Genomic DNA, 15,120 nt, shown 5'->3' with positions numbered 1-15,120 from the left:
GTGATCTGGAAGATAGGAGGGATTTGTTCATTAGTACACTAATGGAGATCCAATAACATTTTGTAGTGAGGCATGTAAATATTCAGTAGCTACAGCAACTATAATACGGTGTCAAAGCCACAGGGTCGGTCTGATAAAGCTGGAGTTTCGTTTGTTTTTTCTTTTGGTTTTTTTTTTTTCCCCCCCTCTCTTCTCAACTGAAGGAAATGTCAAAGTTGCTAGAATTTAGTAAAACTGAAGGTGTGGTTTTTATTCCATCTAAGTTTGTGGGTCTCTGAATTCTATCCAGTGGGCCCCAGGTTAAGCAACCTGGAAGTCGGAGATACTATGAAACTGTGTTTATTTTTCCCAACTGCTGGCACTAGCAGGCACGAGTATGTTCTTTGTGTTGCGTTTCTGTGTTCTAACGTCCAAAGCTGCCTAGCCTGTGCCATTATGTTAACTGTGTGCAGGTATCAGTAATGTAAATCCAGTTGACAAAACTGATTTCTAGGTGATTGGCCATAAGCCGTTTGCTAGAATATTGGAAATTAAAGGCTTCTATTGTCTGCACCCAGAAAGAATTGGTTAAAGATTCTGTTAAGCTTCTCAAAGCTAATCTTTGTTTTAGATTCCACGTTGCGCTGTATTAGGCTGATGTTGACAGATGTAGGTTGCAGGGTATTTGAACTGCTAATTTAACCTTAGTGGGACTAATGTGGCAGAAATGTGGAATTAAACATCCAGGCCCCACCCCACAATTGGATTGTGATCCAGTTGGTTTGGTGTGGGATCCAGCTGAGATCAGTTTGGGAGCTCTGCAGGTGTTTCTAATGTACATGCAGGGTTCGTGAACAAATTCGGGTTCTTTGCAGAGTATTGCCAAAGACCCTGACTTGCCTATTGGGATCTGATTGTCCTAAACTTGACATCTTCCCTGAACACTGCCTGCTCTTCCTTGTCTTCTACATGGCCTGATGCCTCTGCCTGGAGTGGTCTCTGGGAACAGATCATCATGAAGGGGCTGGCACGCTGAAAACGTTGACTGCATCCTTCAGGCCCCAGGGTGTCTCATGCGAGGGTGCTGGGCAGGGCCTGGGTACATTTGAATGAGTGTCTTAGAAATAGCTTTCCAGCAGTGATGAGAACAGGTGGTGCTTTGGGAGGATCTGGGAGAGAAGGGGTGAGGAATGGGATTTGGGTCTAGATGAGAAAAAGAATGGAGGCACTACAGCCAGCTTTGATGGAGTAAAGGGGAGAAAGGAGTCAAGGGCCCTTCCCAAGTGCCTCCTTGTTGCTGTGCAGGGCACCCCAAACCATCCGTGCAGGGAGCAGCATGGGGATCTGGGAGAGCTCTGTTTTGGATGTGCAGACTTCTGGAGTCCTATGCAGCCTCCACACGTACTTGCCCAGTGGGGGGTGGTGCACATGTTTGGCTCCCAGGATCAGTGTGGGTGGGGAGCTGTAGCCAAGTGTGGACAACTTTGGGGTGGCAGGGGCACTAGGGCAGATGAGATCCCCTTAGAAGTAGCCTGGAGAAATGAGAGATGCTGAAATGTACCTTCACAGATGCCCTACATCGAAAAGATGAAAGAATAAAGCAACATCTATGAAAAACTAAAGGACCTTGTGTCTTGCTGGTCTCTTGGCAGAGAGGCTGTGTGGTACCAAGAAAGAGATGGGCTTTAGCCTGGGGTGTTCACATGCACCTGGCCTCAGGAGCCAGCTGGACTAACACAATTTACTGGGATGTGTTCATTCACTGATAAAGTTTTCATAGAAGAGTTGGAAAAGTGATACTTACTTGGCACTGTAAGGTACAACCACATGTGTGTCGTAGTTCGTCCCACCCAATGACAATGTTTAAGACAAGTTTATAAAGTGTAAAATAGCACACAACATTTGCTTCTGGTGCTCCTCCTCCCCTAACCCCCCAAGTTTGTGTTCCAAAATGTTTATGACCTTAGTAGGTAATTGTGGTTAATATAGAATGTATCACACAGCTCGACTCTAACCTGGATCCACAATCAGAGTGCGGGAGTAGCGGGAGGTCTTCGGGGTCCTCTTCCAGCCCCTTATGTTAAGAGCAAAGAAAGGGGCACATTCCCATCCGTGCTGAGGAGCCCCTAACCAGTTTGTCACCCCTGCACCTGCTTATCTGCCAGTGAGAGTCGGGCTTGGTTAAGCTCCCCACGGTTCTGTGAAGCTATCACATGTGAGAGGAGACAGCCTCTCTCGGGAGCACCAAGTAAGTGGAAGGCGTGGGTTCATTTTGCTGCTACCTGTATCATGCTATACCTCGGAGGTTTATAAATAGAAGTGAGCACTCTGAGAGCCGCTGTGAAACTGGAGTGGGAAAGTGATACTTGGATGTTAAATGTGCTAAGTACTTCTACACCGTCGGAAGGTTCAATTTCATCTTACTGAAGAGAGACTTAGAACTCTTACCGCTAAATACAGACTGAGCAGTTTCTAATGAATATTTTTGACGGCCTTCCCGAATGACTTGAGTTGGGGACTGTGCCTGAGCACACATTCCCTTATCTGGTGGAGGGGGGAGGGTGTGGCAGTGCAAGAAGTCGGTGCCTGATGGCAGAGGGACTTGGGGGATGCCCATCTGCCTCACTCCCTCTGGGAACCCCTCATACAGGGTACTCCTGGGTGCTCCCTCCAGGTGCCCAGGGTGTTTGTCTGCCTTCCCACGTGGAGGTTTGGCTCTCTTGTTGGAAGGGGTCATACCTTGCCGGCCTTACTCTCCTCTCCCCACAGAACCATTCTGCTTCAGCCCTCCACACGACTTTACCTAACTTCTTCACTCCAGGGTTTTGATACCCTTTTGTTTCAGTATAGCTGTGTGTTCGTAGCCCTAAACGTTGTATTGTTTCTTTGCACTTGAGTTTCTAGAGACAGTATACCACATTACTATTGTCACTTTTTAGTCAGCATTGCTTTGAAGATTACTTTTAATTTTCTTGGCCTGTTTCCCAATTATGAACTCTGTACATGGTACTGACACAAATCTCTTTACTGAACAAAATTCTTAACGCTTTGGATCCCCTTTTGCTAGCATAGTTTTGTTCTTTTTTTTTTTTTTTTTTTTTTTATAACTATAGTAGATCTGTGTTGTGATGAGGGTGTTGAAAATAGAGACTCCATAGACAGGCAAGAAACAGTAGATTGATTATCCCATTAGTGAACAGACTATATTCTACTGACACCCAAATTTCTGGATGATTTGTTGCTAGAGGAGGAAGCGATGGAGGGGCTTAATGATGTGTTCAGAGACAGGGTGTCCTTCCTGCCGTGCCTTAGCCGGGCTTCCCCTCCCTCCTCTTGGGCGATGGCTCTGTGTCGGGGGCTTTATGCTGTGAAGGCAGGGTGGTCAGGGAAGAGCTTCTGAAGAAGTCCTGTCAGGCTTTAAGCTGAAGAAGTCAAAAGCCAAACTGTACTGAGGACACCTGATTCACATCTGATCTCTTGCATTAAGCCTAGATTTGTTCCGGGGCAAGGAGGTGTGGCTCACTGAGGGCTGCCGTCTTCTACAAGAAGGAGCGTAATGAGAGTGACATCCCAAACGGCCCGTTGTGAACTGGTGCAGACAGAAACCTACATGGGAGTTTGGGCTTGGTGTCTCGCTAGCTGAGAACTCTGGGTGTATTTCTTGGCTTTCCTTAACTTTACCCTTCTCTTCTTTAAAATGGGAAGACTGGCACCCAAAAGTCTTAAGAGTCCTAAGCAGGGGGTACGTGGCTAACAGTTTTATGTACCATCCTAGCATGGTGTAGATAGGTGGGAATTGCACCGAAAAACAGTAATACAAGAGCTGCCAAAGGCAGAGGGGGCGTGAGTACCAGGCATCAAGAGTTGGGAGATCAAATAGAATCCTTTTGAGCTAGCAATGCTTCGGGCAGCTGTAAAGTAGGAAAGGGGTGAAGAAGCCCTGTGTGGTGGCTTCAACTTAGCAAACAATGGAAGGAGTGACCAAAATAAAGCTGGGCCTGGAGCACAGCAGAGCTGGGCTAGCAGAGGCTACCCTTTGAGGGCCGAAAGCAAGCAGGGGAGAGAGGTGACCCAGTATTCGCATACAGAGGGTCCCAGGAGGAGGGGGTGTGCTGAGAGAGGTGGGAGTAGATGCCAGAAAGCTGTCCTCATCGGGGCACCTGGGGAGCTCAGTAGGTTGAACGTCCAACTTCAGCTCAGGTCATGATCTCACGGCTTGTGAGTTCGAACCCTGCTTTGGACTTGGTGCTGACAGCTCAGAGCCTGGAGCCTGCTTTGGATTCTGTGTCTCCCTCGCTCTGCACCTACCCCACTTGTGCACTCACTCATGTCCCCTCTCAAAAATGTTAAAAACAAAAAAAACTTAGAATGCTGCTCTTACGCATGTCAGAGGTGGTGATGACTGGGACTGAGGTACAGAAAAGGGGACACAGAAATGCAATAGGACATACCAACGTGGGGCTTGAGGGAAAGTGAGGGATTCACGGTGATTCCTAGGTTTGTCGCTGTCGTTGGTGAGTGGAGGCTGGTGCCACTTCTGTGGGCAGGGCATGGTGGGAGGGGGGAGGAGGGATGGGGGGAGAGACTTTGGTGCCGGGAAGCCTGAGGATTCAAGGTTTAAAGTGAGTGCTTGCCCTCCACGGGTTCTTAGTTCAGTGACTAGTGTGTGGGCAGACTGTGGCTGCTAGAACACAGGGCCAAGTATGAGGACAGGGGTGCCACACAAGCCCCCGGGTGGGGCACGTGGTGTTGCCTTCACATCCAGGGTGGTGGTTCTGGAGCTGTTCTGGGGTTTCTCAGTCGGCTGGAATGGTGTCTCCCTGAGCATTTTGTGTACGTGTTGTTGATTGGGACGCCACAGGTGACAAATTACTCTCCACGGGAAACCCAAACAAGACCGTATTTCAGCAGGATTTCTTCAAAATAAAGTTCCCACGGTGTCTGGCTGATGAGCAGAGCTTCCCTTCAGTGGAGCAGCCTCGGGCATTGAAGTGGTACCTGCTTCCACTGTCCTTCCCAGGAGGGCCGCATCCAAAATGGGGAGGAGGGGGGATTGACATTGCTCAGGGAGCTCAAGGCCTTACACTTGTTTGGTGGTAAATGTTTTCAGGAGGTGGTCTAGCAATAGTCCTGTCTCTCGGGGATCAAAGATGGGGAGCCGCTGTGAACTGGGGAGCAGCTGTGTGTGTTGGTGGCCCGTGTTTTCCCCGGTTGCTGGAGGATGCGTAGGTCCCTTAGGGTCCTGTGCTCTTGCCTGAGGCACAGGCCTTTGAGGGACTTTTCCCGCTGAGGGTAATGCATACTTTCCTCACAGACAGCCTGGACCTGAATAACACTTGGGTACGAAAACCCTTGGCCATTGGCTTCTTTTTCTAAAGGGGGTTCTGCTGGGCTTAGGAGAAAATGATTTATTAAAAAGCAAATTGACCCGAGTTGCCAGCTAAGTCCTATTCATAACTGGGATGAATGGATGGATTATGTTTTTGAAGGATATTGGGTAGAATTCCATGCTTACAAATACCTAATGCAGAACCAGCCTGAAATAACCAGGATTTGAAATGGAGTGCTTTTCCCCACCTATACTTCCTATTAGGACTTTGGTAGTAAAATCCTCCAATGTCGGAGACCGAGGAGATCAGTCGGGGAGTCCCAAGTCACAGCCTGTTCTCTAGAGGTGAAGAGACAGAGGCCCAGAGAAAAAGAAGTGACCCAAAGTCACACAGCAGGTAAAACGACCAGGAGTGACATCAATACAAGGTGGAGTGCGACAGTGTCTTAAAAGTGGTACAGAGGCAATGATGTAGGCTTTAGAAGATGGGGAAATAATGCCCTGCTGGGATGCCTGAGTCAGGATGGGGGGGGGGGGATTTGCTTGGAGCAGAGCTTGAGAGAAGGTACATGGCAAAGGGGCGAGGTCAAGTAGAGGGAAAACCATGCAGGGCGGTGGTGGGGAAGTGTGCAGTTTCAGAGCCAGTAGTCCAGTTTGGCTGAACTCCAACACCATCATTGCAAAGAAAGTGTCGAGATCGTCTCCTATAACCTTGCAGCAAATTGGGGGGATGGGTGTACACTCTGCAATGTGGTGAAGGGTTACAAAGCTCCCGCTGATGGCCAGAACCGGGCCTCGGGCCAGATCCTTAGACTGAGAGCCCGGCGATCGTCTGTAGCACTGGTTTTCCACACTCATTCAGGGTTTTGGTGCTGGGGGAAGGCATTGTTGAGGGTTTCAGACGCTCAGCTGAGGGGTTTGGACTTGATTCAGTAAGCAATGAGAGCGGTTTGCTTTTTTGAGTGGGAAAAACCTGGTGAGAGCTGTACTTTAGACAATCGAGCAGGAGTTGGGGACGGATCAGGCACCTGGCTACCCACCTCGAGGTGGCCCAAGGATCAACTAAGTGAACAATCTTGTCCAAAGTCAGCTGGCTAATGAGTGCAACTGAGGTTCAAGTTTGGTTTTAGGGCCTGTATTCTGGTTTCCAGGTGTTTGAGTTGGAAGAAAAGTTAAATACACAGAACAAGAGAGTGCTGTTGCACATCATTCCTCAGGCCAGCCAGTTCGTGGGCAGTTACCAGATAACGTACGTGGACCCATGTGCACCCAGCCTGGTCATGGATTAGGGTTGGGAGTGGGCAGTATATGCACAAGTGTGGTGGAGCTATGTAAAAATCACCTGTTAAGAATACTTGAAAATTGTTTATTTTTGAGAGAGACCGAGCACAAGCAGGGAGGGGCAGAGAGAGGAGGACAGAGAATCCGAAGCAGGCTCCAGGCTCTGAGCTGTCGGTACAGAGCCCAATGCAGGGCTTGAACTTGCAAACCGTGAGATCATAACCTGAGCCAAAGTCGGATGCTTAACTGACTGAGCTACCCAGGTGTCCCTCAATTAAAAATACTTTAGAATGGGGGTGCCTGGGTGGCCCAGTTGGTTAAGGTCCAACTCTTGGTTTGGGGTCAGGTCATGATCTCCCTTCATCAGGCTCTGTGCTGTCAAGTGTGGAGCCTGCTTGGGATTCTCTCCCTCACTCTCTGCCTGCCCTGCCCCCTGCCCTCACATTCTCTCTTGCTCTCAAACAAACTTAAAACATTTTAGAATGGTCTAACAAGAGGTGAATTTGGGGCTCCTGGGTGGTTCAGTCAGAGCCCTGCATCAGGCTCTGCACTGACAGTGTGGAGCCTTCTTGGGATATGCTCGCGCTCTCTCTCTCTCTCTCTCTCTCTCACACACACACACACACACACACACACACGCTTTAAGAAAAAGTGAACTTACCTGACTTTAGCCTACATGTCAACATCAGATCTAATATCCATCAAATTAGGCAGCAGTTAGCACTAATGCCATTGTCCACACGTTGTCATGCCCCAGAGCGTGTTCTGTGTCTCCAGTTTGCTGTGTGTGCTGCTGCCTCAGGGAGCCTGGCAGCCCTCACCCCTGCCCCCACTGCTCTGGCTCCTTCTCTCCTGGCATCCATATGTAGCTCCCAGAGAACCTTCCTGAGTTCTTTGGGTAGTCTTTACTTTTCCTTCGCATGTGATCCTCTGCTCAGGAGTAAGGCTCAGATGCATCCTGTGCTTATCGGTTTATTTTAGGTCGAACGTAGAGGCTTTCGCAAAACTCCAAGCCTGTGGGTGTGGCTCCTGCAATTCAGTTCTCCTTCTGGCAGTTATAGGTTGTCTTAAAGATGGCGTCAAGCTCAGGTCTGTTTCAGAGTGTTCACGGTCGAGGTCTGGAGGTCCAGCTGCTAATACTCTTAGTTGTCTGGGAGGGCTGTGCTTCTGAGCTGTTTTCTAGGGAGTTTATTGTGAAGTATTGAGAAGAGAGGTGACACCTGTTGTTATCCGTAGGGTCCGGTGGAAGTCCTATGAAATTCAGTGAACATGGGAAACACAAGCATCTGCTACAGGCTTCTTTATACAGCATCTTTCAATGTAAAGATTTCTCAGAAACAAGGGGAGGAAAAAAAAGACACTCTAATGACAACAGGGATATCCTAGAACTAGAAGAGATCTCAGAAAGCCACTTGTTTTTCCTCCACATATTTGGTGGGATTTACATGTTTTCAAGTAATTGCTTGTATAGCCAATTTGGAGCATCCATTTTTTCCCCCATCTTAATGGTGTCTCTGGCCAATGGTATTCACTCAGATCCATCCCCATTTGATGATTTTGTGTGAGCTGAGACCACATTGCTCTTTGCTGCACTTGAATGGTGGCTATGGGTTAGGGTTTCTTCAGCCCAGCTACCACACCTGAGCCTACTTGGGGCTCCCACGCCTAGCCCAGATCTCTCCTATCTTTCTAGTCGTCCTCTGGTTGACATCGGTGTCCTCACGCTGCTTCCCCACTTCTTGGCTGTTGATCCAGATCAGAAGCAGGGCCGGTATTTGTTCCCCTTGTTGATAAGCTGCAGTCTACTTGGGTTGATAATGAGCAGCCTGTGGTGCTTCTCTGTTCCTTCTGCCCGTAGCCTGCTCTGCCCAGGAAGCCACAGGAGCTGGTAGTAGTAGTGGGCCAGTGCCAGGAGGTCTGTGTTTTAAACTCACTTCCACGTTCCTAGGTTTTCTCCTCTGGAAGTGGGGCGATGGTTAATCTCTAGGAGTATATATTTTGTGCCATGCGCTCTAGAGGGACTGGAGACGGAGAGCAACGTGTCCTCCTGGCAGTGGATTTGTGAGCTGGATGTAGATGGCTGAGTATAGCCCTTACAAGCCATTTGTTTGCCAAACCTGTTTCCCAAACATTTGTGTGTGTTTTCTCTCTCTCTCTCTCTCTCTCTCTCTCTCTCTCTCTCTCTCTGCTTGAACGTCCATGTTCCTTAGAGGTCTGAGAGGCTGCTCTTGCCATTACTTGTCACTCATTCTGCTGTTTTAAAGGGATAAATATAGATGCATTTATATCTGAGGGAGAGTATCTTCTTTCCCCTTTCCATTTGGTCTTACTGAAATCCCTCTGACTGCAATTGATAGCTGTTTCATCTCATTTCTGATAAACTTGGAGCAAGATCAGTCTGGTGGTTAATAGCGTCTGGTGGCTTTTATGATACATACGTATGAATAAGAAATTCAAAACCATATCTTCCGGCTCAAACACAAAAGACCCTTGCTTTTGAAAAATTACATTTGCAGTGGCACAAGATGGGCATGTTACAGAATCAAAAGGTGAGACTGTATACCTGAAAAGGCATATATGTAAATTCTCAGGGTGTGTGTGTGTGCACGACTGTGTGTATGTGCATAGAGAAATGTTTTAGGGTGTGCTGCATCCAGAGAGGAAGTGAAAGCATGACTGGCTGGCTGTGCCTCCCTTCTTGAGGGCCCTTAGGAAGGGTATGTGCTATTTGTAAGCCCTTTGCTAAACTCTTCCTTCTCCTGTTTGTGGATCTTGTGGAAGCCTCCGAGGGAGGGCAGACTGTTTTGGCAATGTTCTTCATTGTTATCCTTAAAAGAAGGCAAGATTCTCTTGGGCTCGGGCCCTTGTCAACAGAGCCCCTGGAAGGCAACAGTTTTTCCACAGCAAGTAAGTGACCAGAGCTCTTTCCTTCCAGAGATGAGAAGAACCAGTCCATCATAGTCAGCGGGGAGTCTGGAGCCGGCAAGACTGTGTCAGCCAAGTATGCCATGCGCTATTTTGCCACGGTTGGTGGCTCAGCCAGTGACACCAACATTGAAGAGAAGGTCCTGGCATCCAGTCCCATCATGGAGGTAAAGCCTTTCCAAGTGTACTTGGCTTTTCTGGCTGGAGTTGCTTCCTCTGGCAGCAAGACTGCTGGGTGTCCAGCCTTATGTGGTTGCCCACAAGAATCCTTAGAAGCGGTGCATGTGCCCACATTCGTGCTTCCCCTGAGAGTCCATTGTCTACAACTGAGGAAAAAATTCCAAGGTGCCCCTAAGACCACGGAATTGGGAGTACTCTAACCTGGTAGTGCCTTTCAAGTCCTTAGTATAGAGTGGAGTGTCCTTTTCCTGTCCTCCTTATCCCTTGACTCTGCTGGATGCTCTAGTGAATGTCCCTCCATTCTACCTTCCCCTCTGCTGCTGGTCCCCTCCCCTCCTGCCATCATGTGTTAGCAAATCTGCATTTCACCTGAACCGTCCAATGCTTGAAGGCCTGCTGGATCAGGAGGGCAATTTGCTTGGGCGGGGGTGGGAGGACTATGTAGAAGATTCCTTTTTTCTCCTAAAAACATTTGGACATTTTATTTGGGGGTTGACGGGAAGGGTGGGACCAAAAGCTATGCGGTGACACAGAATCTATTGATCCTCAGAAAGCAGTTACCAATGATGGCATGAACTGGCCAGCTTGGGTTCTGTCTGGATCTTGACTCCTCACCCCCAGCCTCAGAGCAGTCAGTACAAGTACAAGGCCAGAGAGATTTGCTAAAACTTAGATCCTGCTGTAACTCATCATGTTTTAGGGTCACAGCTCCATTTCTCTCTTTCTTTCCTCCATAAAAACTTAATTCTGATAAAGTAGATGTAAATGGGCACGCAGTCTCTGGCCAGCTTTAGTTTCCTGCCTCTGAAATGGAGGCTCTTGATTATCGTCTAGGTTACAGTCTGGTAGGAATCGGCCCCCTGCCAGTTTGGGGCAGCTCCTTTGTTTTAGGAAAAATTCATTTGAGACTGAAAGCTGCCAAAATAGCATCAGATTTCTCTGCAGTGCCTTGAGCCCCATCGATTAAGAGCCAAGTCACCAAGATGATTGGTCTCTCAGATTCTTTTGGAGCTGGAGGAAACAAGAACCTGCCTGGACCTTCCCAGATCCCCTCTCTGCCACCCCCCCTCTTCCTTTACCAAGTGCTGTAGTAAATTCTGAGTCTCAGTTCATAGGAATTCATGGCTTTTACAGGCATAGTCTCCTGACTACACAGTTGGATTATCTTGTAGAACTTGCATTCTCTGTCTACTGACAGAACACAATATATTCATTAACAATTCAACAAAAGCCAGTTTCCATACTGTTCTTATATGGATTGGGAAATGGTCAATACAGTTGGAGGCTTTTTTATTAAACAGATGTAAACAGGAAAACTTTTATTCTGTTACAATAGTTCTTAAACGTGACTGCATCAGAATCACCTGGAGGGTTTGTTAAATGAGATTGCTGGACTCACCCACAGTGTTTCTGATTCAGAAGGTCTGGGGTAGGGGTCCCAAAACTTGCCTTTCTATTAAGTTCTTAGGTGGTGATGATTCTGATGGTCTGAGTACCACAGTTTGAGAACCATTGGCCTATGAAAAAGGTAAGGGCTCACTGGAAAATATGGACGAGTAAAAGGAAATAAGTCCCTGCCTAACCCTACAGCTTGCTGAGGATTGTTCAACATTTGGGTCTGTTTCCTTTCAGTTGTTTCACTGAGTATTGCAGTCATAAACCTTATCCCCCATATCATTGAGCTTTTTTATGAACTGCCTTATTGGCTGCAAACATGCTAATATTGTTGGACATTCAACTTGTTGATAGCCTGTTTGCTCATAGCATTTATTCTAAGCCCAAGATGGTGGCCTGGCCATGGCTTCCATTCAGAATGTGGTGGACCATGGCTTCGGCCTACCCTGGACCATCCATCTGTGCACCTATGAATTGAGGCAGCTAAGATTGTAATTTACAGTTAACATCATGTTTCATCTCAAATGGGAGTGAAGCCAGGCTTTCAGCCTTTCCTTTGCCCCTGAGTTTCAAACCTCAGTGCATTTTTAAGGTAGTAAGTTTTCAAAGCTACAGAATGCTGCCTCTTTTGGAAGCAGTATATAGTTCTTCTAGGCAAAACAGAGAAGGGAAGTTCTCTCTGGCGACTGAACAAAGTAATTTTAGTCGAGATGATAATTTAATGAAGGTAGATCACCACATTAAACATGTTCAAGACAAGATTTTTTAAACTTGTTTTATGGTAGTTAAACATACATAAAATATACCATTTCAATTATTTTACATGAACAATTGAATTAAGGACATGCACAGTGTTATGCAACCATCACCATCATCCATTTCCGGGACTTTTTCATCATCCCAATTTGTACTTGTTAAAGAACAACTCCCTGTTCTGCTTTCCAGCCCCCAGACCCTAGTAACCTCTATTCTACTTTCTGTGTCTATGAATTTGCCTGTTTTAGGTACCTCTTATAAGTGGAATCACACAACATTTGTTCTTTTGTGTCTGACCTATTTCACCTAATGTTTTCCAAGTATATCCATGTTGTAGGATGTAGGAGCATGTCTTTGCTTTTTATGGTTGGATGACATTTTGCTGTGTGGGTATGCTGTATTTTGTTAATTCATTCCTCTGTTGATGAATCATTGGGTTTTCACCTTTTGGCCAGTGTGAATAATGCCACTGGACAGTAGCATGCAGGCATCGGAGTTCCTATTTGGGGAATGTTTTTTTAAATTATAGTAATCTAAAAAGATCTAACATTTCAATATCTATTATGTCCTGAATGGGCTGGTGCATTGCTGGGGATTCAGGGTACTTTGGCATGGGAGAAATGTGAGAACAACACACACTCCCCAAAACACACAATGTGGTTCACTTGCTAAAGTCTAAAGGGGAATGTACACACAAAGCAGCCTCCTCATGCACGATGTCACGTAACTAAATGCTACAGTGGTTTGGATGCACAATGTTAAATTTCTGCCTTGTGCAAATTGGTACTTTGGAAACCATCTGGGTAATTCCTTAGGGCTCAGTCTGTCAAACTACAGAACGTGGTCATCTTAGAGACTGTCCCTTGACCTTTAAGTGTTACATTTGAGAGAAATCTTGGATATAAATGTGGAAAGGAAGAATCCCAGCCAGGAAAGAACTCTGGGTGGGTTAGGAAGTGTTGTTGAGCAGAGAAAGCAGCTTCTACGGTGCTAAAACCGAACTTTTCATGACTTTGGAGTCTAGCTGGGTCCTTGTGTCAGGAAGCCCAGTCAGCTTTGTGGCTCCTCCGAGGGTTATAGGCAACACAAGTTTGTCCTAATCAGGAGACAGCTGATGACTGACGACTCTGCCCCGTCCCAGCTCAGGACGGCACCTCCTGGCTGAGCGATCAGTTATGCTCCTCGATCATCTCATTATTTCTGCACCCTGGCAACTGCAGCCGCCTCCTGGGGAGACAGAGTTGAGGACAATCTGAGACGGTGGAATCCCCAGCCAGCTGCACTAAGTGGCAGTTGTTTGAATTAAAGGCGACTCGAGGGTGGATTGGGATGATTTACTCTCCGTGCCAGAGCTCTCTGCCCCCACTCTGTGTAAGAGCTTGCCATCCTCCCGGCAGCGATTTGCTCACAAGTCTGCACTGATTAAAAGGATATTGGTAATCAAGAGACTGTTAGAGCAGGGACAGAACCAAGTCCAGACCAGATGCATCATGTAGCTTCTTGGGATGACCAGAGTCTGCATGCACACAAGTCCAGGGGCCAGAGGCTCCCCCATCCTGGGAGGAAGGGGGGCAAGAGGTACAATGAGCACACACAATATAAACTAAGACCACTTACTATGTAATTTTGGGGATTTGACTTTTTTTTAAGCTCAAGAAACAAGGCCTACAACTATTAACCTATTCATATGAGAGTCTGCACCCAAAGTAACTTTGCTCTTGTCTCGTGTCAACACACTCTGGCCATCCCACACACTCGGGTGCCCTGTCCCTTTGCCCACACCATATCCATCACTAGAACCCCCTCCCTCCCTGCTATCAGATTCTACTCACCCTTGAAGACCCTCAATTTACACTCCTTAAAGCCATTCCAGTTGTGCTGGGCATGGCTAATAGCTCCCTTCCTTGTGCTTCCACACTATGGGTATGTCTCTCATATTGTATAATCCTAATCCTACTGAAGTTATTCCGGGCCATTTGGTCTCACTACATATTTGCATATGCATAAACAATGAAGAAGGTGGTCCTCTTATGTCCTATGTGAATGGTAGTGTATTCTGTCATTTTTGCAACTTTTTCCACTCAACCTCTTTTAAATTTATCCATGAATCATACTCTAGCTTACTTTTACTAGCTTTATAGTGTCCCATTGTGTGAACACACTACACTTTATCTGTTCCCCTACTCGTGTGCATTTAGGATGGATTTCTTTTTTTATTGTTAAATACAACCTGCCTAGAACATTCTTGTGCTTACCCATGTGTACACTTGGGTATTTTTCCAGGTGATACTTAAAGATAGAGTTGCCTGTTAGGTGTGTGTATATTCAATTTTACTAGATAGGTCCAGTTACTTTTCAGGATGGTTGTTCCTGTTTCCATGTGAGCTGGCAACGTAGGAGAGTTCATTTGTCCTCACACCCTCCTCCTCCTGTAGTGTCAAAGTTCTTTGCTGTGGCCCCTCTGGGCTGCTGTTTTAATCTACAGTTCTTTGACTGCTGAGGTTGTCTTTTCTTAGGTTTATTGGTCACGTGAGGTGTGTGTGTGAATTTCCTGCTGTAGCATTGCTCATTTTCCAGATTTTAACCACTTGCATCATTTTTGCTTTTTTTGTTGTTTTTGGTCTGTTTTTCTGTTATCTATGATAACTGGGCTTGTTTTCCTTATGCATCAAGACGTTTCCGGAGTCTGGATAACCAGAAAAATCTAGCCACAAAAATCAAGTGAGACCTTTACACACAAGTTGGGAGTCCTTCCTACCTAGGTTGAGTTTATGGGTTGGCGGTAATAAATAACCTTTTTGTGGGTGACGTTACATACTTTTGAAAGTACTTACAGGTCTGTCATTTCTCAAAACAGCCCTCGTGAGGTGAGAAGGATAGATCTTTTGACGGTGATCGTTAGGCCCTGGGCAAGCACTCCCTAGGCCGTTACAGGGGGGTGGTCTCAGTAGGGCAGAGGCTCTTGTTGCTGCTTTACAAATCATGGAATTTGAATATTTTGACATTTTGAAATAGAAACGTACTTATGGAAACAAGGTTATCTTTTGGAATTTTCCACAAACTGGACTTTGCTAATTGTATCCTCATGATGTTGGTAATATGTTCCCTTTCTCCCCTATGTTTCCTGTAAAAGGGCAGTAAAATTCAGAGACTTGATTAAATTGAGGCTGGATTATTGGTGCACATTTGGGACAGAACACTCGGTGTACTTGGATGGTGAATTGGATATGTAGGGTGCAGGCACTCTTGGACTGAATAGCTTCCTTAGTGCAAGC

The 15,120-nt window shown here is 46.7% G+C and overlaps 1 protein-coding gene across 3 annotated transcripts in view; it reads left to right on the top strand.

The window, feature by feature from the left end:
* The window catches only part of MYO5B (myosin VB), a 338,275-nt gene that overhangs the window by 182,255 nt on the left and 140,900 nt on the right, over nt 1-15,120 (top strand). For all 3 annotated transcript variants that reach the window (XM_042961933.1, XM_042961932.1, XM_042961931.1), the window contains one exon: nt 9,525-9,681. In XM_042961933.1, the coding sequence (XP_042817867.1) occupies nt 9,525-9,681 (157 nt within the window). The remainder of the gene's footprint in view (nt 1-9,524; nt 9,682-15,120) is intronic.

Source organism: Panthera tigris, chromosome D3, assembly GCF_018350195.1.
Source record: "Panthera tigris isolate Pti1 chromosome D3, P.tigris_Pti1_mat1.1, whole genome shotgun sequence".
Taxonomy (NCBI): domain Eukaryota; kingdom Metazoa; phylum Chordata; class Mammalia; order Carnivora; family Felidae; genus Panthera; species Panthera tigris.
The sequence above is the reverse complement of the archived record's forward strand: the minus strand, read 5'-3'. Positions and strand labels throughout refer to the sequence as shown.